The sequence below is a fragment of the Drosophila albomicans genome, chromosome X (genome assembly GCF_009650485.2).
Source record: "Drosophila albomicans strain 15112-1751.03 chromosome X, ASM965048v2, whole genome shotgun sequence".
Classification (NCBI taxonomy): domain Eukaryota; kingdom Metazoa; phylum Arthropoda; class Insecta; order Diptera; family Drosophilidae; genus Drosophila; species Drosophila albomicans.
The window spans coordinates 22,759,498-22,783,562 of record NC_047627.2 but is presented as its reverse complement, the minus strand read 5'-3'; the positions used below and the strand labels follow the sequence as shown (position 1 = coordinate 22,783,562).

General features: G+C 37.7%; 1 protein-coding gene across 2 annotated transcripts; it reads left to right on the top strand.

The window, feature by feature from the left end:
* Positions 1 to 1,017: 1,017 nt before the first annotated feature.
* LOC117577850 (homeobox protein B-H2) lies at positions 1,018 to 17,868 on the top strand. 2 transcript variants are annotated; one of them, XM_034262793.2, is made up of 4 exons: positions 1,018 to 2,007; positions 3,798 to 4,263; positions 12,815 to 13,061; positions 16,150 to 17,868. In XM_034262793.2, the coding sequence occupies exons 1-4, from the start codon at positions 1,372 to 1,374 to the stop codon at positions 16,784 to 16,786; spliced, it is 1,986 nt and encodes a 661-aa protein (XP_034118684.1). In that variant the 5' UTR covers positions 1,018 to 1,371; the 3' UTR covers positions 16,787 to 17,868. The 2 variants fall into 2 exon arrangements, with proteins under 2 accessions (XP_034118684.1, XP_034118682.1); XM_034262791.2 differs by having other exon boundaries at positions 3,792 to 4,263.
* Positions 17,869 to 24,065: the final 6,197 nt, after the last annotated feature.

Sequence of the window (24,065 nt, the reverse complement as noted above, 5' to 3'; positions counted from 1 at the left end):
GCACATTAGGCAGCAAATTGACATCGATACTAAACAACAACAACTACAGCTGAAAACTACATACAAATACGTGTACAAATACAAATGCATACAAGCTCACAAGAGTGAGCGAGCGAGAGAGAGAGAGCGCACGTAACAGCCAACTAGTGTGAGCGAGAGACAGAGTGAGAGAGAGCACGAACGCCTCAGAGAGCGGGCATCATTTAACTGCTGCCAATTTACTGTTTAAATGCCAAACAAAAAGTGTTAACAAGCGCAAAAATAACAAAAGATACCCAGCACACAAACACAAACACACACGCGCGCACACGTACACAGGCGGTGAGAGAACGCGCGCACAAAGCAAAGAGAGCAAAGTGTGCATGGTCTGCGCTTGGCATGCGTTAGAGCGAGCCAGCGCTAGCACAAGAGAGTGCTCAAGTTTGACTCTCCGCAAAGCGAGTGAGTGTGTGCATGTGTATGCGTGTGTGTGTGCTCCGGTGCTAACCAGTTTCAATGGGCGGAGCTTGCAGATGCTGCTGCGGCCCTGCAGGGTTGCAGCATCCGAACGTTGCGACGTCGGCAGCGCCATAAAAACAGCGTTGCCATAAAAAAAAGGTTTATGGCAAAGCGAAGCTGTTGCGGCCATTGCAGCGAAACTCACCACAACACACACACGAGAGCGCGAGTAAGAGAGAGAGTGAGCGAGAGAGAGAGAGAGAGAGAGAGGGAGAGAGGCAAGTGAGTGAGTGAGTGAGAACGCTGGCTGATTGAAACCTAATGAATGTCAATTGCTGCCAATTACGACCAATAAATGCAGCCAATAGATGGCAGCAACAACAACAATGACGACGACGATGACAAACTCACCACGCTGCCTGAGAGTTGCGGGTGTGTGTGTGAGCGAGATGACGACAGGTGCGTGGACTTGGCCGTTAACAGTTAGTGAAAAGAGAAGAAGAAGAGGAAGCAGCTAAAGCAGCAGCAGCAGCTTGAAACGTTTTTCGCTGTTCAGTTCAGTTTCGGTTGAAAGCCAAAGGCGAGCGGTTGTCTCACGGCTTTTGTTGAGCTCGGCTCGTCGACTACAACAACAGCAACAACAACAATAATAACGATAAACAAGACAACAATAAGAATAAAGCGCGTGTGAACTAGAAGAAGAAGAAGAAGCAGCAGCTGCTGCATTTCAATTTTGCCAATTGCAAACGATTCAATTCTACAAATTGTTGTTACTCTTTTTTTTTTTACTGATCTTTCGTTTCGGTTTTGTTTAATTTTTTGTGCCGTCGGCAAACAACCAGCAAAAAAAACAAAAACAGTGCAGTGAGTGTGTGTGAGTGAAAAGAGAGACAGAGAGAGAGGGAGAGATCTTCAAAGCATTTGGGCAACCACATGACCACAATGCCACCGGAAATGTCCACAACTACGGCCGCCGTTGGGGACACTCCGGGCAGCTTGACGCCATCGCCAACGGCGACGCAGGCGCCGCGCTCCCGCTTCATGATCACCGACATTTTGGCCGGCAGCGCTGCCGCCGCCGCCGCTGCTGCTGCCGCTGCCGCTGCCATGGCCGCTGCTGCTTCGGCGGGACGACAATCCGCCAGTCCGCCCGAGGATTGTTATGCGCCCTCGCCCACGTCTCGTGATCCCACACAGCATCCACAACAACAACAACAGCAGCATCAGCAGCAGCAACAACAACAGGCACAACAACAACAAGCGGCACTTCAACATTATTTGGCACAGCAACAACAACTGCTTCGCTTTGAGCGTGAGCGAGAAAGAGAAAGAGAACGCGAGCGAGAGCGTGAATATCATCATGTGGCACCGTTGTTGGCGCACTTTCCGCCCGCCAGCCATTACGCCGTGTTGCAGCAGCAACAACAGCAACAACAACAACAACAACAACCACATCATCTGCAACGCTTTGGGCGTCAGGCGTCGAGTCGCGACGCTTCGCCGCCGCCGCCGCCAACGTCGCTGGGGAAGGAGTTGCACGGCGCCACAGCTGCCGCTGCGTGGAGCACAGTAAGTGTGTTGCCCAACACTGCACAGCTGCAGTGTTGTTAGAAAACACTAGTTGAAGATAGTTCTCAAGATAGCGGCTAAAAAACTTTATTCAATCTAATCTCACTTTAGAACACTTTAGTTAATTCATTTTGAATAGTTCACATTTTGTCTTTTGTTAGGAAATATTTTTCATTTCACAACACTGCTGAACTTCTATGATAATAGCATAGAAATCAGGCTTTAATCTGTAAGCAAAATAAAAGAAATTGCATTTCATATTCTTTTGTTAAATACATTTTTTAAAGGTTTTACCTTTTGTCTATAAAGATATGCTCAACAAGAGCATTTTTATGGAACACTTTATTTGAATAATTATGATAAAGATAGAGATTGATTTTGCAAGAAGGAAATAATAAAAGCGTGAGAATATAAGATAACATTCCCTTATCCTTTTCCTTAGACCTTTTTTATAGCAAAAGCCAGAAAAAGTTGTAGTGCATAGCTTAAAGCTGCTTAAAGCTTCCACAAGAATTTGTCATAACTTTAATTGATTAGTTCGTTGTGTGATTGAGATGTATTTTTTGAGATTAATGAAAACTAAATTGTTTTCTTTACTTGGTTTTGTTTCTAATCGGAAACATGTACTTTCTATAATACTGAGTTTACAGTTTATTGTTCTAATTTGATTTAAATTGTTTTAAAAGTATTTCTTGAGTTTGTTGGAATCAGCTTTTGTTTTAGATGAAATAGTGAAATTTCACAGCAAAAGTAATTAAAATTTGTATATAGAATGTAATTTAGGCTTAGACCTTTTTTTCCTTTGAACATCTGTATTTACTTTTATCTATTAGGATAGACAAAAAATCGCTTTGTTTGGCTTGCATTTGTTTAATGGTTGCTTAAAGATTTTTGGAAAACGGATTGTAAAGAAACAAACAGCTTTTTATTAATATGAATACAAATTTGTACATTATTTTTTTTTTAATCATAGAACTGAATTCAATTAGAAATAATACAAATTTGTCAAGTTTTTTTCTTAGTTCGAGAATTCAATTATAGATAGTCAAAAGCGCAAAAGAATTCTTTATTACATTATTATATTTATTATTATATTGTTTTCTGTTAGCTTTTATAATTGAATCTTTAACAATTTGTATTGAAATCAGTTGCCAACGAGGGTCATCACTAAAGCTATATGAACGATTATTAAAAATGTTTAATTTATTTTACATAAAGCTATAGCTTTTATATGAACGAAAATACTTAAATCTAATACAGAATTACAGAATTTTGTTGCCTAAATATAGAATTTTTGGTCATATTTCGAATATGTATAATTTTTTACTCAATTGTTCTTAGTTTTAAGAATTTGTTTTTAAAGTAGTAAATACGAATGTTCTTGATTGTAGAACTTGTTATTTTTCTTCAGTGTATCGAACAATAAGGCACTCAGCATTTATTCGAGTTTGTTAGTCAATTAACTTGAGAAGCAAAATTTACTTGTGTGAAAAGCTGGAATCTAAATAAATTTTTTGTATAGCACAATTTCGAGAAGTTCTTAGGAGATTAGATAAAGGGTTTCCTTATTTATTTTGTTCAAAAATGGGGTTAGATGTAATAAAAAATACCTTTTAAAGCGGATCTTAAGAGATAAAGGGTTTACTGATTTATTTTACTTAAAAAAAGTTAGATATAATGAAACTTAAAACTAACTTGTTTCTAAAGCACTGACTGAAAAGCCCTTTGACTTAAAGGGATTACTTGAATGAACTTCAATATTGTTGCCTTTTTCTTTGCAACAGCAACAGCAGCAACAACAACAACAGCAGCAGCAGGCAGCTTTGAATCCGCACACGCATCCGTCGCATCCGCAGCTTGGGCATCACTCGCAGCATCCGCATTCGCATCCGCATCCACATGTGGCGCATCATCATCAGCTGCAGCTGGAGCGGGAGCGCATCGAGGCGCTGCATCGACATGGTGGCAACGTGCCACTTGCTGCTGCTGCCGCCGCTGCTGCTGCGGCTGCCGCTGCAGCGGCTGCTGCTGGCCACATGGAGGGGCACGATGAACGATCGCGTTCTCCCCTCGTTCTCCACTCCATGGGCAACAGCAACAACAACAATCTGAGTGGCAGCAACAACAACAACAACAATAACAATAATGGTAGCAACAACAATGGCAGTGCTGGAGGCATGCTACTTGGGGGCACGGGCAGCAGCATCAGCGGCGATCAGGCGAGCACCATCGATGACAGCGACAGCGACGATTGCGGTGAGTTCAGTTCAACTATTTCTTTTCTTTCTTTCTTATTTTTAACAATTTGCAGTCTTTTATTGCTCCAAATTGTAATTGAAACATTTACTGAGCTTTAATCAAGTTTCGCAGCTTTACATTGCAAGTTTTATCAACTTGCTTTTAAGCTGTTGTCAAACTTTTTAAGAAGCTTTCAGTTATCAGCAAGTTTAGATTTCTCTCCGTACTTAAACTTGCGCTGTAAGCTGTTAAAGAGCTTTTTAATAGTCAAGTACAACGAATTTATTTGCTCCAAATTGTAATTGAAGCATTTACTAAGCTTTAAACATTTTTTAAGCTTTAAAGTTGCAAGTTTTATTCAGAAGCTTTCAAAACAAGTTTTTCAGTTTTATTTGTTGATTTTCATTTGCTGAGTTTCTATGCCACAGAGTTTTATTGAGCGTGAGCTTTAAATCAGTTTGGACGTGGTCTCAAAGAATTGCACAACTTTTTATAAAGCTTTCAGCTAATAAGAAGTAATTCAGTTTCCAATCCTTCGTTTTTTTTTGTGGACTTCAAGTAGTATTGTAAACTGTTGCAGAGCTTTTTAAGAAGCTTTTAAACACGTTTTAAAGTCCTTAACATTTTCAGTTTTCCTTTTTTTTCGAACTTCCAAGTTGTACTGTAAGCTGTTGTAGCGCTTTTTAAGAAGTTTTCTACCAGCTTTTCAATCAGCTTTCTAGGAAATTAAGTCTGTAAGTTTGAAAGTGATTTAATTTTGAATAATTTTAAACGACGAAGCTAACAACGGTTTAATAAAATACTATACTAGCTAGAATTTGATTCGCCAAAGCTTTTAAGACAGCTTTAAGCAGCTTGAAACAGCTTTTTGTAAATCTTACATGTATTTAATTTATGGTAAATATTCAAACTTTATTTTTGTGTTTTTAGCTCTTCACAATTAGTAATATGTTTAAATATTTTATGAAATAAATAGTTTCCAAGGAACTGCCAGGCGAATGCAGCCATAAACATAAATGAAAACTGTTGCAAGTGGCAGTTGGCACTTTTGTTTTGCTGCTCAACTGAGCGAGACAGCGCAAGGGGCAGCTGTGTGGCAAGTTTGTGTGTAGTAGTAGCAGCAAACGAAAAAAATGCTTAAATGAAAATGTTAATTATTTATTTAAGCACACATTTTGCGATCAACGCTCAACGATCAGCGATCAACGATTTGCACAATTACAACTACAACTAAAACTGCGACTGCGAGACTCGCTACCCTTGACAGCACGCCCAAGTGCCACATAGCTTGCCCCTGCCTCTTGCCTCTTGCCACTTGCGACGACTAAAAAGTTGACAGCTTTTAGCATGCAACATTTTTTAATTGATTTTAATGTTTGTTTCTTTCTTTTATCGTTTGTTGCTGTCTCGTTTTTTTTTATTATTATTATTTATTTGTTAAGCGCTTTTAAACGTTATGCAAATTATGACAAATTACTATTAAATAGTCGTAAATGTGCGTTGGAAATTGATTTCGATGCCAACAGAGAGTTGTGTATTAAAATTAAGATACAGCAAAGAAGAGAGAAAAAGAGGGAGAGCGGGAGAGAGAGAGAGAGAGAGAGCAAGTCTGTGAGCAGCTTTGTGCTTATCTGTGTGTGACAAGCGCTGATAGAAGGCGGGAAGTCTGGCCAGATAGGCAAATCGTTGTGTAAATAGATTGTGAATCAGGTTCAACGACAAGCAAATACCCTGTAGGAAATGTTAAAGGGAGATACACTGTAGCACATGCAGTTGTGTTCATTGAAATAGCAGTGCTTATGAGCTAACGAAATTTCGAGACAATGAAAACTTTTCTACTTCTACTTCTTCTACTTTTATGATTTTACTTCTAAATTTTTTAAATTTTACATTTTCTAAGAACTTGACATTTTTTTTATCGATTCGTTTTCCATTTTTATAGTCTGTGGGAAGTGTTATTCGACATTTGTGTATACAATAAATGTAATAAAATTTTCTATCACATGGTTTTTCAAAATAAACATAAATTCACTTTATTTATATTTTAAACAAAATCTAATCTTTCTCCAACTAGAGATATAAATAAAATTGAAATATCTCAAAAAGCGTTTAGTTTATTTAATTTCCATGCCATAAAATTTCAAAGAAATAATTAAAGTACACGAAAGATTTGTTTAGACAATAAATCAGCATATTTTCTTTTATAAAATATAATTTACATACCCTGTAATCATTCACCTTCTGAGCAAGCTGTAATAAATGAATTGTAAATATTTAATATTCAGAAATTTTGAAAGCATTTTACAAAGTATCGACAAAGTCGTCCACACAGCTAATTGTTTATTTAGCAGCTTAAGAGTTTCATTTAAGTAAATAATTGCAATATAAGCGGCTTAAGGCGACATTTAAATAATCCAATAGATGAAACGAACTTAGGCAGCTAAATTCAGCAGCTGATTAAAATAAATCACTGAAAGAAAGAAAGTTTTTTTTGATGATTTCAATTCAATTCTCGATAAAAATAAAGCTCAACTTATTATCGATTCGTTGCGTTTAATTTTTGGTTTCAAAATATAAATATGATTTTCGTAGCAATTTCACGGGCATTTTTAATTTCGTTTCGAGACTTGTGCCAAAGTCAATTATAATTAAGGGAAGAGAGAGGGGAAGAAGATGAAGAAGAGAGAAGACTTCCCGCTAGGCTGTCAATTCTAGAAATTTGTTGTTTTGATTTGAGACACAAGCCAAACGAAAGAAATGTATAAAGCCATAAATGCAGCCCACACAGAGAGCGAAAGAGAGAGCAATAGAGAGAGAGAGAGTAAGAGATAGAGAGAGAGAGAGCAAGAGATAGAGACTTGTGTCCGTTTCTCTAGCACAGTTTGAGGCAAGTTTTTGTATTATTATTTTGTTTTTTTTTTTTTGAGCCCACGCTGCGACAACGGTTAATTTTCAGCTAAAGTTTTATGATTCGTTTTTTGTCAAAATCAAAACGCTGCTTTTAACGGCTTAATCGAAGCCCAACAACGAAGCGCAGGAATGCAAAACTGGTCGTTGTTGTTGTTGTTGTTGTTGCTCGTTGCTCATAATTCAAATTTTCGGTTGACACTCGCGCGTCACTTGAGACGCGTGCGAGCGACAGTTGTGCTCCCCTCTCCTTCCCCCCTCTCTGCTCCACTCCTTTCGCGAAGGATCAATTGCCGTTGCCGTCGCGTTTGAAATTGAGCCAAATTCGGCTTCGATTCGAGACGCTGCTCAGCTGATGTCGCATTCTACACTCCACGTTCTCTCTCTCTCTCTCTCTCCCTCACTCTTTTTCCCCTCTCTCTTTCACTCAGCGTGCAGCTTAGCCGAAGCTGTCAAATGAACTGTGCGCTGATCCGGCGAGACAAGCAGACACTCGCATCACACTTTGCCTTTTCTCTCCCTTTCTCTTTCTCTCTCTCTCTCTTTCGCTCTCGCTCTCGTTCTTAGCGCTTGCTTCCTCTTGTCGTACGCTTTGAGCAGTTTTCGTCACTAATTGAAATTGATATTTTTTGGCCTTTTTTTTCTTTGGCTGCGTTGTCTTTGCGCGTTCCTTCAACTTCAACTTCAACTTTAACTTGAACCTTTCGTTGGCTTCCAAAATCGTAGCGTGTGGCCTCAGCGACAACAACAACAATAACAATAACAGGAACAACAACAACAACTACTGCAAATACAACAACTTTTGCTGCAATTGCATTGCTTGGGATAAGCACAATTCACACTTCCAATTGACAAGTGGTTGCAGCAAGTTCGTTGCCTAAGTCTTTTGTTTCACTACTTTGAATTTTTAGCTCTTTTCTAGGTTTTGCTCTATGTTTTGTATCTATTATTTTGCTGAACATATTACTCTATATTTTCAATGTTTTCTTATTACATTTCGTTGCAATATTTTTAATGGTTTTGTAAAAATAATTTTAATTTAAGTCTTAAGATTTTTGTTTTTCCAATTTCTTTAAATTATTCCGTTTTTTATACTTGCTACCCATGGGGTAACAGGGTATTAGAACTTAGTCCCGGCAGGAAATACCTAAAATATCATCACCGAAAAAATACCAAAAGAATATACTACATCTTATAGTATTTTTTCGGTATATTCAGTTGGTATATTTTAAGAATAATATCGTAAATATTTTGCTTTTATTTTTTTCTTTTTTTCTTGTTACTTGTTATTTATTTTGATTCATTCTTCAATTTATTCTTGTGTTTGTTAACTTTATCTTATTTAAACATTTTTAACAAACATATATGTAGTTTGATATTTTGTGCGCTATTTTATTTCTCAGCCACATTTTTACTCTTCACATTTTCTTCTTCATTTTGAATCAACATTTTTATGCACCATTTTTTGTATTGTTGTTTTTTGGCGTGTTGTTGTTTTTTGGTTAAATCGCAGACAATGCTTAGTTATATATGATAATGCAGACGCACACACACACTCACAAACACACTTACTAATCGCGTTACCGTTATGCAAGCTTTATTGTAGCATTTGCATTTACAACAACAACTGCAATGAGCTCGAAGCAATCGTTGTTGCTGTTGTTGTTGTTGTTGTTTTTGCTGCTCACTGCATTTAAGCGTGCACATTATCAAAATGCTGATAAACGTTTAACAGCAACAACAGCAACAACAACGCATGCTTAGAGCTCATTGTAGTTGTTGTTGTTATTAGTGTTGCTTTAATTAAAATGCAAAAAGGCCAATTGCAAATGTGTTGCTGCCATGCGCAATTAAATGCAGACGAACAACAACAACAACAACAACAACAACTTGGCCAAGAGTCTCTCAGTCGTTCAGTTGCTCAGTTTCTTAGTTTCTTAGTTTTTCAGCTCAGCAGTCAGCCAGGTAGAAGGAAGTTGTTGCTGCAGTTGCTGTTGTTGTTGTTGTTGGCTGCACACTTAAGCATGTTTAATACAGTTTAGCCACAAGCACTTAATTACTAATGCAGCGCGGAGGGGAGGTGCGAGGGGCGCTTTTAGAGTTATGCGCGAGGGTTTCACATATTGCGGAAATGTTTTGCTAACTGACTTTTTCGACTAGCCGCAATGCAGAGGCAACAGAGGCAACCGAGGCAGCTGCCAGCTGACTGGTTTCTTGTTGTTAACACGAATGGATGCGGCAGAGAGAAAGAGAGAAATGAGAGAGTGAGAGAGAGAGAGTGAGGGGGAACACGCAGAAAATAGCAAAAAGTAAATAAACATAAAAAAAACACACACGAAAAAAGAGGCGCATGAAAAGGCAAAAGAATGTGAAGCAAATAGGAAGAAGACAGCGTAAGGCGAGGAAGTAAAATGTGTGGAAAATGTAAGAAAGATAAACGGAAAACATGTAAGAAAGCTGCATACCCACAAAGCATTTTCAATAAAAGCACACAAATGTGGTATTTTTTTTTGAAAAATATTCAAAGAATATGCCTGAGTCGAATAGTAATTATATTAGGTTGTTTGGTAATGACATACCGGTTTTTTATTGATTTTTGACGACAATTTTAAAATAGTTAGCATTGTCCGATTTAAGTGCTTTATATACCGTTCTCTTCGATGATTTTCTGCCATTTTGATGGTAACTTGTATATGCCTCTCCTAAAGAAGTCCTTGTCCCTACTGGCAAAAAACTCGGCGATTCGATTTTCACAATCCTCCCTTGAACTCAATTTTTGTCCATCGAAAAAATTTTGCATGGCCAAAAACAGATGGTAATCGCTTGGGGCAATGTCCGGTCTATAAGGTGGATGCATTAACACTTCCCAACCAAGCTCCCGTAGCTTGTGACGCGTCACCAAAGATGTATGGGGCCTGGCGTTGTCATGATGGAACACAACGCCTTACGATTCACCATGGCTGGCCGCTTCTGTTCAAGTGCAATCTTCAATCGCTCCAGTTGTTCACAGTAGAGGTCAGAATTGATGGTTTGGCCATAGGGCAACACTTCATAATAGATAATTCCTCTGATATCCCACCATACACTCAGCAACACCTGTTGCTGGCTTTGCCACCGTTTGAGACGACTCACCGTGCTTCGACCAGGATCTTTTACGCTTTATGTTTTCATATGTGATCCATTTTTCATCACCAGTGACTAACCGATCCAGAAATGAGTCGAGTTTATTACGGTGCAACAAAGATTCGCAAATTGATACACGGTCGAAAAGATTTTTTTGGGATAACTCATGAGGCACCCATACACCAAGCTTTTTTGTTACATTTTTCGACTTTAAATGCCTATGAACGGTTTCCGTGCTTAGTTGCAGCTCCTCTGCGATGGTTCTAATAGTCACATGACGATCTCGATCCACTATTTCCATTATTTTATCCGTATCAACGACCAGTGACCGTCCGGAAGGCGTGGGTGTTTCGGTATCAAAATTGCCACTTCGGAATCGCCTAAACCACTGTTCGGCGGTTTGGATCGAAAGTTTGTTATCTCCTAAGACAGCAATAACCTGTCTGCGAGATTCCGCAGCAGTTTTCCCTGTGCGAAATAAAATTTCAAAATTGCCCGAGTTTCTGCGTTTGGGAACTCCATTTCAATCGATTGTAATTTTTTAACGTGGAAGCTCATGTAAACAAACTATATGTCATTTTAAAGGTGATGCCAATACCTTTCAAACGATATATAGCATTGCCAGATACGATTATATTTGACTTCACAAGAGAAGCGCGAAATTTGAATGTAAAAACCGGTATGTCATTACCAAACAACCTAATATATAGAACAAATACTGAAATATACCGAAAGTGATATTTGGTTTATCGTTTTTCTATTACACATAAATGTTATTTGCTTGGAAAATATACAAAAAACATACCAAAGGCTATACTTGGTCTATACACTTACATTTAAAACCAAAACTGTGCGTTATTTACTCGTTAAATATACCGACTAAATACTCAAAAATATGGATACTTGCTATATTGATATTGATTCAAAAAATACAAATACAAAGACAGAAAAAGTTGGAAAGGAAAAGGAAAAAGAAAATCGAATAGTTCGAGAGGTGCTAAGAGAGAGATTATGATAAAGAACAGTGAAAGCTTTGTATTTAAACAAAGCAGATCATACAAAAAGTATTCAGCCAAGTAACTCAGAAGTCTGCTCATTAATAGTCGACAATCTTAGAGCGTAAACAAATTGCGTAGAAAGTAATGTAAGACATTGAAATATATAGTATATTGAAACGTAAATTAGTTTAAATCGATAATGTCGCAACTGGGAAACTTTTAAGAAAATTTAAATAGCAAACAACTAAAATTTGATGGCAATTTGAAAACTAAAAACTTTTATGAGAAATTGTCAGCTGTTAAGATCTTCTTTTAGTGGTGAAGCATTGAAGATGGGGGGGACTAAAAACTAAAGAATTCCAGATGAGGTAATGCTCTTTTGAGTGGCATCATTTATATAGTTCTACTCTTTGGTGTATGCTCCTTAAATTCTTTTTATTACACAATAACTTGAAATGGAATGAATTCAAGTCGCAGCAATTGTTGTGTAGTTGTACTCGTAGTTGTAGTTATTCTCTTAGTTGTTTGCAATTTGTGCTCATAAAGTGTTTAATTGCAAATTAGCAATGGCATGCCACAAAGTTGCATGCGTTGCAGTCATCAAATTAAACAGCGCGCGCAAATCTGAGCAGCAAAAAAGGCAGACAAGATACTGAAGAGAGCAAGTAAGAAATCTGCAGACGAGTGTGCTCGACTATGAGATACCTGCTACACATTTTCAATACGAGCAAAAGAGTTTGGTATTATTCTTAAAATACACCATATAAATATACCACAAAAATACAATGAATATACTAAAAGCTACATATTGATGTACTACTTTCAAAATATACTTAAATAAATACCATATAATATACTCCAAAAATACTTCAAGTATATTGATATAGTACTTAATTTAAAAAATACTTAAAGTTTAACATATACCGCAAAAATACTAAAATATACCATAAGCTGTATTTGGTATATTGACATAGTATTGCTTACAAAATATACTTAAATAAATACCATATAATATACTGCAAATATACTTCAAATATATTGATATAGTACTTCATTTAAACAAATATTTAAAGTATAACATATACCGCAAAAATACTAAAATATACCATAAACTGTATTTGGTATATTGACATAGTATTGCTTACAAAATATACTTAAATAATACCGCATAATATATCGCAAATATACTTCAAATATACCTAAAGCTACATTTGGTATTTTGATATAGTATTTTATTTAAAATATATTTAAAATATGTATTGGTATATTGATATAGTATTACTTTCACAATATACTTAAAATATGCCATATTAATATACCACAAAAAAATACCGAAATATACCGAAGGCTGTACTAAATATACGAGATGAACAAACAGACAGACAGAAGTGGCTCGCGCTGATTAAGAATATATGTATATATATGTTACTTTATAGGGTTGGAGATGCCTCCTCCTGCCTGTTACATACAGTATCTTCAAACCCTTTCCTATTATACCCTTCTACCATATTCTACTATATATTTTTAATTATTTATTGCAGGCGGCAAGGACGACGATGGCGAGGATAGTTTGAAGAATGGCAATGGCGCCAATGGCGATTCGCATTTGGGTTTGTCGCTGAGCAAGAAGCAGCGCAAGGCGCGTACCGCGTTCACCGATCATCAGCTGCAGACGCTGGAGAAATCCTTTGAGCGGCAGAAATATTTGAGCGTTCAGGATCGTATGGAGTTGGCCAACAAGCTGGAGCTGAGCGATTGCCAGGTGAAGACCTGGTATCAGAATCGCAGGTGAGTCTCTTTCCTTCTTCTTCTGCTTCTTTTGCGGCGGTTTCTTTGACGCTCGCAATTTAATTGTTTTTGGATAGGGAGAGATTGAGTGGGGTGAAGGGGATGAAGGGGGGGGAAAAAGGAATAGTGTCTTTGCTAATCAGCGCCTTTTATGGAACCGCCCATTTCTTCGCGCACTTTTCCAATAAAAATCACTTTAATGGCTCTCCACCGGCAACGACTTCTCTATTCCCTTTCCTCTCTCCCTCCCCTCCCCAACCCCCTTGGTAACCGGTTGGGAATCAAGTTGGCGCTGTTTATGCGTTTTGTTTTTATGCTGATTGCTTAATTTGCTGCATTTTGCGCAAGAGTCGTAAAATGCCTTTTGCTGTTTATTAAATGAGTTGTTTACTTTTTTCTCTTTTTTCGTTGTTTTTTTTTTGTTTGCTCCCATCTCGGCGCGCAAGTTTGTTGCCTAAGTCATTCGTTTTCAATATCAGTTTCGACTTCAAGCATCTCTCTCTCTCTCTCGGTTGCTTCTTGATTCGATTTCTAATATCGTTTCTGTGCCTCCTCAGTCGACGTCACCGTCGACGTCGCTGTCGACGTCGCTGCCAACGACAGACAGCTGCCCCTGTTTAAAAATAGATGGCAAAGCTGCTGCCTTATTACGTTTAATAGCATTTTATTTTCTTTTTTAATTATTGCCCAATGACTTGTCACATTTCGTTTTGGGCATTAACAACGCCAGCAACAGAGCAAAAAAGTGAGAGAGCGAGATACAGATAAAAAGAGAGAGACCTCTTGCTGAGCCAGAGCCGAAAACTCAACCGGATATTAACAACGGTTTTATACTTATTTTTTCTTTCGCTTGTTTGCAAATTCATTGGCAACGACTGCCAAAAGCGCTACACGAGATTAAATTGAAGGAATTAAGAACAAATTTGAAATATAGAAGATAAGAAATTTAGATATAAATACAGATTAATTAAATGAATGAAGACGGAAATAAAGTTGAAATATTGAAAGATGAAAACTGTAGAAATTTGGATTTAAATTCAGATTGATTACTTTGAATAACGAAAAAAGGTAAAATATAGCCAAAATAGTGGAATTCAGATTTAACCATTGATTAATTAAATATAAATATTGAATTTAGATATAAATTCAGATTAATCAAATGAATATAGAAAAAAGGTAAAATATTTAAAAATTAGTGGAATGCAGATATAAATATATATATATATTTTATTTAAATGAATAAACAAAAGTTCAGATATAAAATGAGAAAATGTGCGAAATATATTAGATATAAATACGGATTAATCAAATGTATGGAAAAATAAATGGAAATATAGAATGAAGAATTTCGACAACAATATCTAGACACATAAGAATATAAAGCTCTTTTTTCTCTATAAGAATAATATTTTATGTTAATCAAATATCTGATTAGTTGCCTTGAAAAAATTGCTAGACATAGAGTGACCAATAAATGAAAAAGTAGCCCAGAGATTATATTAAGACAACAATTAGTTGTGGTCTATAAATGCTGTTCAAAAAGAGTTTATAATAATAAGAAAGTGATGACAAAATCAGATAATATTAGGAAAATATTTATTTTTACACTCAAGTTGAAGTGGACTTCTGTTGACTCTTCAAAGATCTCTTCCCTTAAAGAATCTATTTAGCAATTTAGGTATTTTTATTTGCCTTTTTTATCTCGCAAGAAGCTGTCAAACATTCGCTGCAAATCCGTAGCAAATTGTTTTTTTTCCGTATTCCGTACACCGTTTGCTGTTTATGTTTTTTTTGTTGTGTTTTTTCTTTTTTGTGTTGTTGCCTGTCCAAGTCAAAATGCTCAGCTGCCGCAGGGCAACAAAAGTCGCCTTTAATTTTCGCCTAAACATTTTCACAGCTGCGCACGATGAGTGCGCAGAAAAAGCGATCGAAAAGTGATCCTCGGATCCTGATCCTGGCGCCTAGAGGCGATTAAAGGATTTGCCAAAAAGAAAAAGAAGTATTTCATTTCCCTAAATTGTTTTCCCTGCTCTTCCCTCTCTCTCTCTCTCTCTCTCTCTCTCTCATTTCTCTCCGCTGAGCTCTCTCTAGTTGAGTTGGGCGTGCCGTTGCCAATTAGTGCTCATTCCGAGCTGCCGCCCTCGTCTGCCTTTCACTCCAGCTCAATGCTCGATGCGTGGGCGTGCGTTTTGAAGTGCAAGATAAATGACAAAACAATTAAGTGCGAAATATAAACAGCAATAATAGCTCAGTCGACCTCAGTCGAAGTCTCATCCTTGCATCCTTGTCTGGGCCACGCAGCAGGCGGCCAGGACACGCGTAGTCAGCGGCATGATGCAGCACTCTGTGGCATGATTAATGTGGCTTGCCACACAGCTTGCCACAGCCGCTGTTATTATGCTCTTTGCATACACTGCGAGAAATTGGCCGATTGACTTAGATAAAAACTTAGATAAATGATAATTTTTGAAATTTAGACAGCTTCCAAATTATTTTCAACTGAATTCAGCTTTGTTTTAATATTATGCAATTGAGTTTTAAGTACTTAAATTCATTTGCGATATACAAATATTTCATTTCAATCATTTCAATACTTCAATTGCAATATCCTAGTATTTTTACTTTAATCACTTTAAGTATAACAAAATTGCATATAACTAAAGTAATTTTTCCAGATTTATATTCATTTAACTTTAAACATTTTAATACGTTAATATTTATACCCATAAACTATATATCATATATCCTTGTCTGTCTGTCTGTCCGTCTGTATGAACACCTAGATCTCAGAGATTATAAAAGATAGAACTAAAATTCTTTTTCGACAGCTCTTGTTTGCTCTCGCCTACTGAAATAGGGTCTGACAATCTATATAGGCTTTTGGTATATTTTAGTATTTTTGGGTTAAATTATAGTATATTTTAAGATCAATATCGCACTGTTTTGCTTATTGTCCTCCCCCTTTCGTTTTTGTCAGTGTAGTTGCGCCTTTTCTTCCTAATTTGCTTAATTTTTTATGCATTCGCTGCGCTTTCACCACGAACAACTAATGAACTGTTTTCTTTCCTTCCACTCTTCTCTCTCTCAGAACCAAATGGAAGCGCCAGACAGCCGTGGGATTGGAGCTGCTCGCCGAGGCTGGCAACTATGCGGCGTTTCAACGTTTATACGGCGGTGCCACGCCCTATTTGAGTGCCTGGCCATATGCGGCAGCCGCTGCCGCCCAGACGCCACACGGAGCGCCTCCCTCGGCCATTGATATCTACTATAGGCAGGCGGCAGCGGCGGCTGCGCTGCAGAAGCCTGCGCTGCCCGCCAGCTACATGTATCCCAGTCGGATGCCACCGGGCATGGGGCTGCCCGGCATGCCGCCTCCTCCGGGTGCCACGCCCATGCTGGGTGGCTACTATGCGCCAGCGTTGGCGCCACAGCAACAACAGCCGCAGCGCGAACGTTCGCCCGCAACCAGCCAGAGCGCCAACAGCGAGGCGGAATACGAACGCAGCAGCAGCAGCCGGCAGCGTCTGCAGACGCCGAGTCCGCCTCTGAATCCGGGCAGTCCGCCACCTCGCAGAGAACAGACAGCGGAGGAGACGGCGCCAACAAAAACACCAACAACATCAGCGGGTGCCGGGGAGCAGGAGGAACGCGGCGAATTGGGTTCGCTGCCTGCGGTCGATGTGGACGAGGATGAGGATGACGAGGAGCTGGCGCTGGACGTCTAAGGCGAGCCAAGCATGCGAGCTGGATCTCAGACACAGGCGGAGGAAAAGTCGAGGGTAAATGTAGGGATGGGGTCTGGGGGAGTGGCAAGAGACAAGTGAAATGTGGGGAGAGAACAAAAGCCAGAAGAAAAGGAAGTGTGGAAGCGTATGAGTGCCAAGGCAGTTGTAGCTGTGGAAATTCAATTGGATGGTGGAAAGGTTGCATGGAAGTGCAGAGTGGAGCCTGGAACTGGAAGTGCAGACTGGAAACTGGAAGTTAGAACTGGAACTAAAAACACAATTGATATATTCCAGTGATATTCCAATAAAATGTGAGCGATATTCCAGCGACATTCCAGCAATAACATTCCAGCAACATTCCGGTGTATAAATTGACTTTACAACTGGAAATAGACACGCGGATCTTTTACTGTAAGTTCAACAGATCCAACACAAATGACAACTGAATAGTGCAATAAAAATGCCCACTGCAAGTGCGACTGCAACAGAATATATATATGAAAACTGGAAGTACAGGCTGGCAACTGGAATAAAACACAATTGATATATTCCAGTGATATTCCAACAAAATGCAAGGGATATATTGCAGCGACATTCCATGAATATCCTGACTGCAAGGGCGACGGCAACATAAAAGAAATTTATAGATTCCACTGACATTCCAGTTGCATTTCCATTAACTGGAAATAAGCATGCCGACTTTCTGTGATTGATCCTACACAAGCACAAGCTAAATATTCAGCTGACATCCCAGTATAATTTCCATTAACTATACAACTGGAAAACAAACGAAGAACACTTTGGACATCATTGGAATGGGAATTTCGTCTTGATTATCAGCTAAAGCTTGGCAACTTTTCCACTTCCAACTCAACTTGCAACTCATTCGAAAATCCACGCAAAAAGTCTCCGCAAACACAAATATACAAAAAAATATGATTAACATTAATATTAATACACTTTTTTTTTGTCTAAATAATACTTATATTTAAAACTATTTAAAACGTAGCCTAACGCATAAATTTTGTAAATTTTTGTAAATGTTTTGTACATATATAACGAATGAAAAAAAAAAACGTGAAATGAACACAATTTTTTTGATTATTTTTTTTTGTGAATTTTTTTTTTTTTTTTTTGTGCCTAGTCTTAAGACGTCTATTGTGTGTAGAAAATAAACAAAAAGAACAAAATACAATAAAAAAGAAAAAGAAATAAAAACAAAAGAATCATTCACTTGGCAGAACCTTAAGGATTGAGCTTAATGCAAGCTGACACACACGAGTCCTGTGCCGAATTCCAAGGACCTCTTCAGGCCCTCTGAGCTTGGGCCACTTGAAAAACTGTTGCATTTTTGTGTGGAAGAAGTTGCGAGGCATGGAAGGCCATGGGAAGCGAAGCGAAGCGCGGCATGCCCCTAAACGGCATCACTTACAAAATTGTTAACATTCTCAGCACTCGAGTGCGACTCTCAATTCGACTTTCGATGCTCGACGCTCTCGATTCGCGATTCTCTCGACTCTCAAAACTCTCGACGACGCTTGACTCTTGCGCTTCTCAAGTTGAAAGACGGCGCTGGCCTTTTTTTTTTGTGTATTATATACATACATATATATTTTTTATTGCGCCCTGTCGTCGAGTGGCTCGGCGGCAAACGAAACGTTTCTAATTGAGTTGCAACCCTCAAGTGCAGAGGGGGAGGGCGAGAGCAGCAACAGCAGCAAGAGCAGCAACTACCCCATCCCCAAGTTGTCTGGCTGTTTGTTTTGCCTGTTGCCAGTTTCGCTACTTTTCATACCCGCTACACACGGCCATCAAAGGGGTTATTTCACTTGGTGCCAAAGCGAACAAGTTTGTCCGTCTTTCTGTCTGTCCGCGTCTATCAACAGCTAGAACTCAGAGATTATCAAAGCTACGCATACCAAATATTCTGAGCATATTCTTAGTTCTGAAATGTTCATGAAATTTAAGAAATCTAAGAATTACAAAGTGAACTTCAGTAAACGTTTCAATAATAACATTTGTTATGATTTCTTCGAAACAGATATTTAGTTTATTGAAGCAGACAACGTTTTCGAAAGTTTAGGGAGAGAGTATCCGAGATGTTGATGGAATATTTCAATTAGTTCAGAAATATTAACAATAAAAATAATGTAATTTGATTGCGAACTATTTATTTATTTTTATAATCCTGGATAAAATTCACAATGAAGGGAAGAAGACAAATTTGTGGAGAATTACGAATCGAAACTTTTTTTTAAAGATATATTTCCTATTTATTCATTAATTTAAACAATTAGACAGTATTAAATATTAAAGTTAAGTGAAGGATGATATTTCGTTCGGATGTTTAATATATTTCAATATAAAAATATCTAGCGGGTATTTTAAAGTCGTTCTCACACACCTTGTAGACGCTTGGCGAACTAGTTTCTATTTCTTCTCGCCCCCGTCTCTCGCCCTAGCTGTCACTTAATTTATGGGGTTGCGCCTAAGCGAATGCAATTTGCGCTGCCTTTCAGCAGCCTCCCCCTCCAAGAATTCTCGCTGCGTTGCGTGAAGTGGCCAAACGCAGCAGCGTTCGCAGCTCGAATCGAAATCGAAACCCAAATCCCAATCCAAATCGAAGTCATAGTTCAAAAGTTTGAAGTGCGAAGGGTTCGCGAGATATTTTGTGCGTAAAGAGCGTAGACCGTGGGTTAGCTTCGGTTTTCCGGAGTTTTGTGCGAATTTCCCTCACTCGCTCACTCACTCATACACACTCAGTCAGTCAGTCATAACGCCTCTGTAACAAATTGATTATTTGTTGCGGTTTTTCTTGCCAACGATTTGCATTTTTATGAGTGCCACTTATAAATTTATGAGTGCCGCATGCGACCGTGCGAACATTTTGCTCCTTGCCGTAGTTTCTTCTTGTTTCATTTTTGTTTTTGTTATGTTTTTTGTCTTTCGAATGGGAATCGAAATTTTGCGACTGCGAATCGATTGAATCGAATCAATGGCACTTGTCGATCACTTCATTGAATAATTCCCCATTAAGTTGCAAACGGAGCTTGACTTTGATTTTAACTTCACAAATTTAAAGTATCTTGTATATGATTTTCTCTAATTTATCGTTATCGTATTGCTTTTATTAAGATATGAATTAATTTTGAACTTTGTATGGTCTTTAGCAAGTAAGAAAGCTACAGTCGAGTGTGCTCGACTGTGAGATACACGCTATCATTTAATTAAATAAAACTATGCAGTATAATTCTGAAAATATACCAAAGAATATATCACAAAACTGCAAAAATATACCAAAGGTCTTATTATTCCTAAAATATAACAAATAATGTATCACAAAAATACTAAAATATACCAAAGACAATATTTTATGTTATCACAAAAATACAAGAATATACCAATGGTATTTTTGGTATATTTATTAAGTACTACACTACAGGTCAACATATACCAAATTGTCACCCAAAGCAACGAAGAATAAACGTTTTTTTCCCATACAAAAGTATTTGTTAATTTAGCTCTATAATTTTTATCCGATCGCAACCTTATTTTCAGAAATCATATATATTGTAGTTATTACTCTATTATGTTTGTATAATATCTATATCTTATACAATATCCTTACATAAGTTCATCATTAACTTTATGCAATCAATAATTTGTGGTCAATCAATAATTCGTTTTACGACCTCACATCATTATGAATACACTCAAACTCACATATATTTAGTGGGGCTTCGAAGAGATAATATTATTCTGTAAATCATAATATTCGTTTTATGGCATTTCGATTAATGGCGCATTTTCCGGTTTTACTTAGTTCAGATCATTCAATCAGCAAACTATTGTAGTTAATAGTTTGTAGCTCGTTAGCAGCCTATCAAATTATTATAATTTCATTTAATGATATTTATGCATTCAGCATTACATGTTTATTAAAAAATGAAAATTAAAGTTTGCCAGATCATTTTTTATGTTCTGTGTTTATTATGATAAGTCACGATTATGATAATCCTATAAGATATATTTTAGTTTCAGAAAGAATTACATAAATTATATTTTTACATATTATAAATTTATTTATGCTTTTCTGTTTCGAGAAACACTAATTGTGCATTTGAAGGGACAGATCTTGGATATACTATTATATGTATAATAATAATAATGTGAGCTGCATTTGAATTCTATTGAAATCATTTGATTCTATTTCTTAAAATAATAATGTGCATAAATGTATGAAAAAGAAAGATTTTTAATCTCACGAACAAAAGTTTTTTTTTTTTTTGAGAATTTCTCCGTTTGGAATTCTTGATTTAGGATCCTTTTTCAAAATTGAAGTGTTCTGAACTCAATCTACTTTTCAATCTAGATTTTTTTTTGTTCTACATAAAGTTCACGCTTGATTTGCAATAATATTAGATTTAATTTAATGAAATCAATTTGAATTGTGCTCGGAAATTTCCCATAAAAAATTGAAGCTAAAGCAAGGCAAATTTGTTTTTTGTTGGGCGAGTGTAAGAAACATAAATTTGCCGAATTTCCTGTGTGAGAAGGTCGAAGGACAGTTTCTATCTTCCGGCCATGAACTGAGCGGAGATTGCGGAGTGTGCGGGTGAGCTTGAGAGAGAGAGAGAGAGTGAAAGAGAGAGAGACAGGCTCGTCTCAGTTGCCGGTTGTCAACTAATTTGATAAACACACATTTAAGCGCATAAATTTATTGATAACGGAAATGGCGACGCAACGTTGCCGCATTGTGTGCAACAAATTGCCTGTGTAATGAAAGTCGATGTATGTGTGTGTAGCATTAACCCTACAAGGACTCGTGTCATCCTGTGACAAATTCGAATCACAAAAGACAGCGTAAAAAAGGAAAAAAATAAACAACAAAAGTTGTCAATTAACGAAGCGAGAGAAAAAAATCTGAGACGACGTTGAACGCATTGCGTTTGCTTCCGGCATGAAAGCATTTTGTCAGCTTCAACGGACAAAGAACTCGCCATTAGACTCTTTCTTCCTTCAGAAAAGGAAACGGACAGCACGAAAAAAAAAGAAAGAAAACTGGGCCAAGTCCAAGATTGCTCGCTTCGCGCATTATGCTAATGCCCAGATCCGGCGAATTGTGCCAAAAAAAAAAAAAATTATGCAAAGAGTTGTCCAGCACACAAAAGGCGTGTGTGTCCAGTTCCTTGGGTTCTAGTAGATGAATCTATCGATTTGTCTTGGCAGAGCATCCCTCTTCTCTCTCTCTCTCTCTCTCTCTCTCTCTCTATCTAACTCTCTCTCATCTGTATGCTAATCGCTTGCTAAATGAACTGCGAAATTAGGACACAATTATGCAATGCTTTGTCGCATTTTGGGCCAGTTAAATGAAGCAAAGTAACTAATAGCACAATTTATAGCCAGGAAGTTTGTTCATCTAATTTTATTTCACTACTGCAAATATGTATATATTGAAAGAATTGAAAGAGATTTCTATGCATTTACAAAATCGGTTAGATAGGAAAAAAAGAAATAAAAAAGTGAGAATTCATTTTCAATTAGAGCAGTATTAGTCGTAAAAAATATCGAATTACCACAAAATAGTAACATATAGTATACTAAATAAATATTATATTTGGTTTAAATAAGTAAGTAGGTAACTCATTTTCAATAGGAGCAGATCAAAACAGTGCGTATTCGTAAAATATACCAAATTAATACCGGAAAATATCAAATATTATATTTAGTATATTACTACTATATTCAATATATATTTGGTATATAAATGCATTACTGCATTCAAAATATACTAGATTCAATGACGGAATTATACAGATTGTCACGGAATAGATAGAGATGCGGTATAATTATAAAAATATACCAAAAAATACAAAAATATACTAAACATTATATTAAATATATCAATATACAATTACATTTAAAATGTACAACAAATACTATATTTTGTATATCGATATACTATACATAAAATACTAATACAATATTTGCTACTACTTCATTGAAAATATACCACAGGGTACAAAATATACTAGATCGAAAGACGAACAGTTGAACACTTACTTATTTTAAGAAAGCATTTTGGAAGCAGAGTAAATAACATCTATAAAACTGGGAAAATTATTTAAATTTAATAAATATTTTGAAATATGTTTTGAAGAAAAGTTATCAAGCAATATAATTTAATAAATAATCATCTGAAGTTAAAAGCTAGATAAAACCTCTATTTAAAAGTGCTTGCTAATTTAATTAGAGTTATTGGTAACTTTTTTGTTTGCTCAAGCGTTCAACTTTGACTTTTGTTGCAAGTGCAATTGCAGCAGCAGCAACAGCAGCAGCTGTGAGGCTAAGGTTGCTGCAAGGTTAAAGCTAAATCAATATTGAGTCACAGTTTCTGACCCGCCTTGCCGTAAGCTAACTGCATCTGCTTTAGTAGAGGTGGTGGGGGGATGGTTGCAAGTTGTGCTGCTTGGCGGCTGCCTTTAAATTATTGTAAATGGCATTGTGGCGCCACAAGCAGCAGAAATCGATTTGTCGGTGGCCCTCGTCGCCAGTTAAACGCTGCAAATTACTCAGACTCTGCGGCTGCGGCTTCGCCTGCAACTTGCGACGTTGCAACTTACAACTTGCGACGTTGCGCCGTTGCAACGGCAACTTGCAACGTCGGCTACTGGTTTTTGAACCTGCGCGGCCCAATTTGCATGCGAGATATTGTATCTGGCAGATACATTCGCATCTGGCAGTTTGCGCTCTCGCATTATGCGATACTTTTGTGCAGGGCATCCAGCTTGCCCCTCGCCTCCTCCTCCCCTTCTCCCACACTCTGTAGCTGCTTCTTCTTGCCGCTTCGATTTGCAATTCGCTGCGCAATTGCATTTGCGGTTTACCAATTTTCAATCAATTCTAACTGTGCTGTGGCCAATCATCAACTGCATGTTGCATGCCACGCATGCGGCATGTGTGGGGTGTGGGGTGTGGGGGAGAGGCAGGGGCAGTCAGTGGAGTCGTTGCCCCGGCACACGCCAATGTCAAAAGGTTCTCACACACACACACACACACACACACACTTAGTGGCGCCACACCAAGAGACAAAGTCAGAGAGAGAGTCAAGTACTTTGAAATTTGTCTTGCAACAAAACAGTCACCAAAATGCCCTTTTGTTGTATGGCACGTGGCACGTGGCACACCGGAGAGACGTCGACAAACAAAATGACAACTGAAGTGTGACTAAATGTTGCCGTAGGCGCTGCTAAAGTTCGCCCCTTGCGTCCAGGGTTGC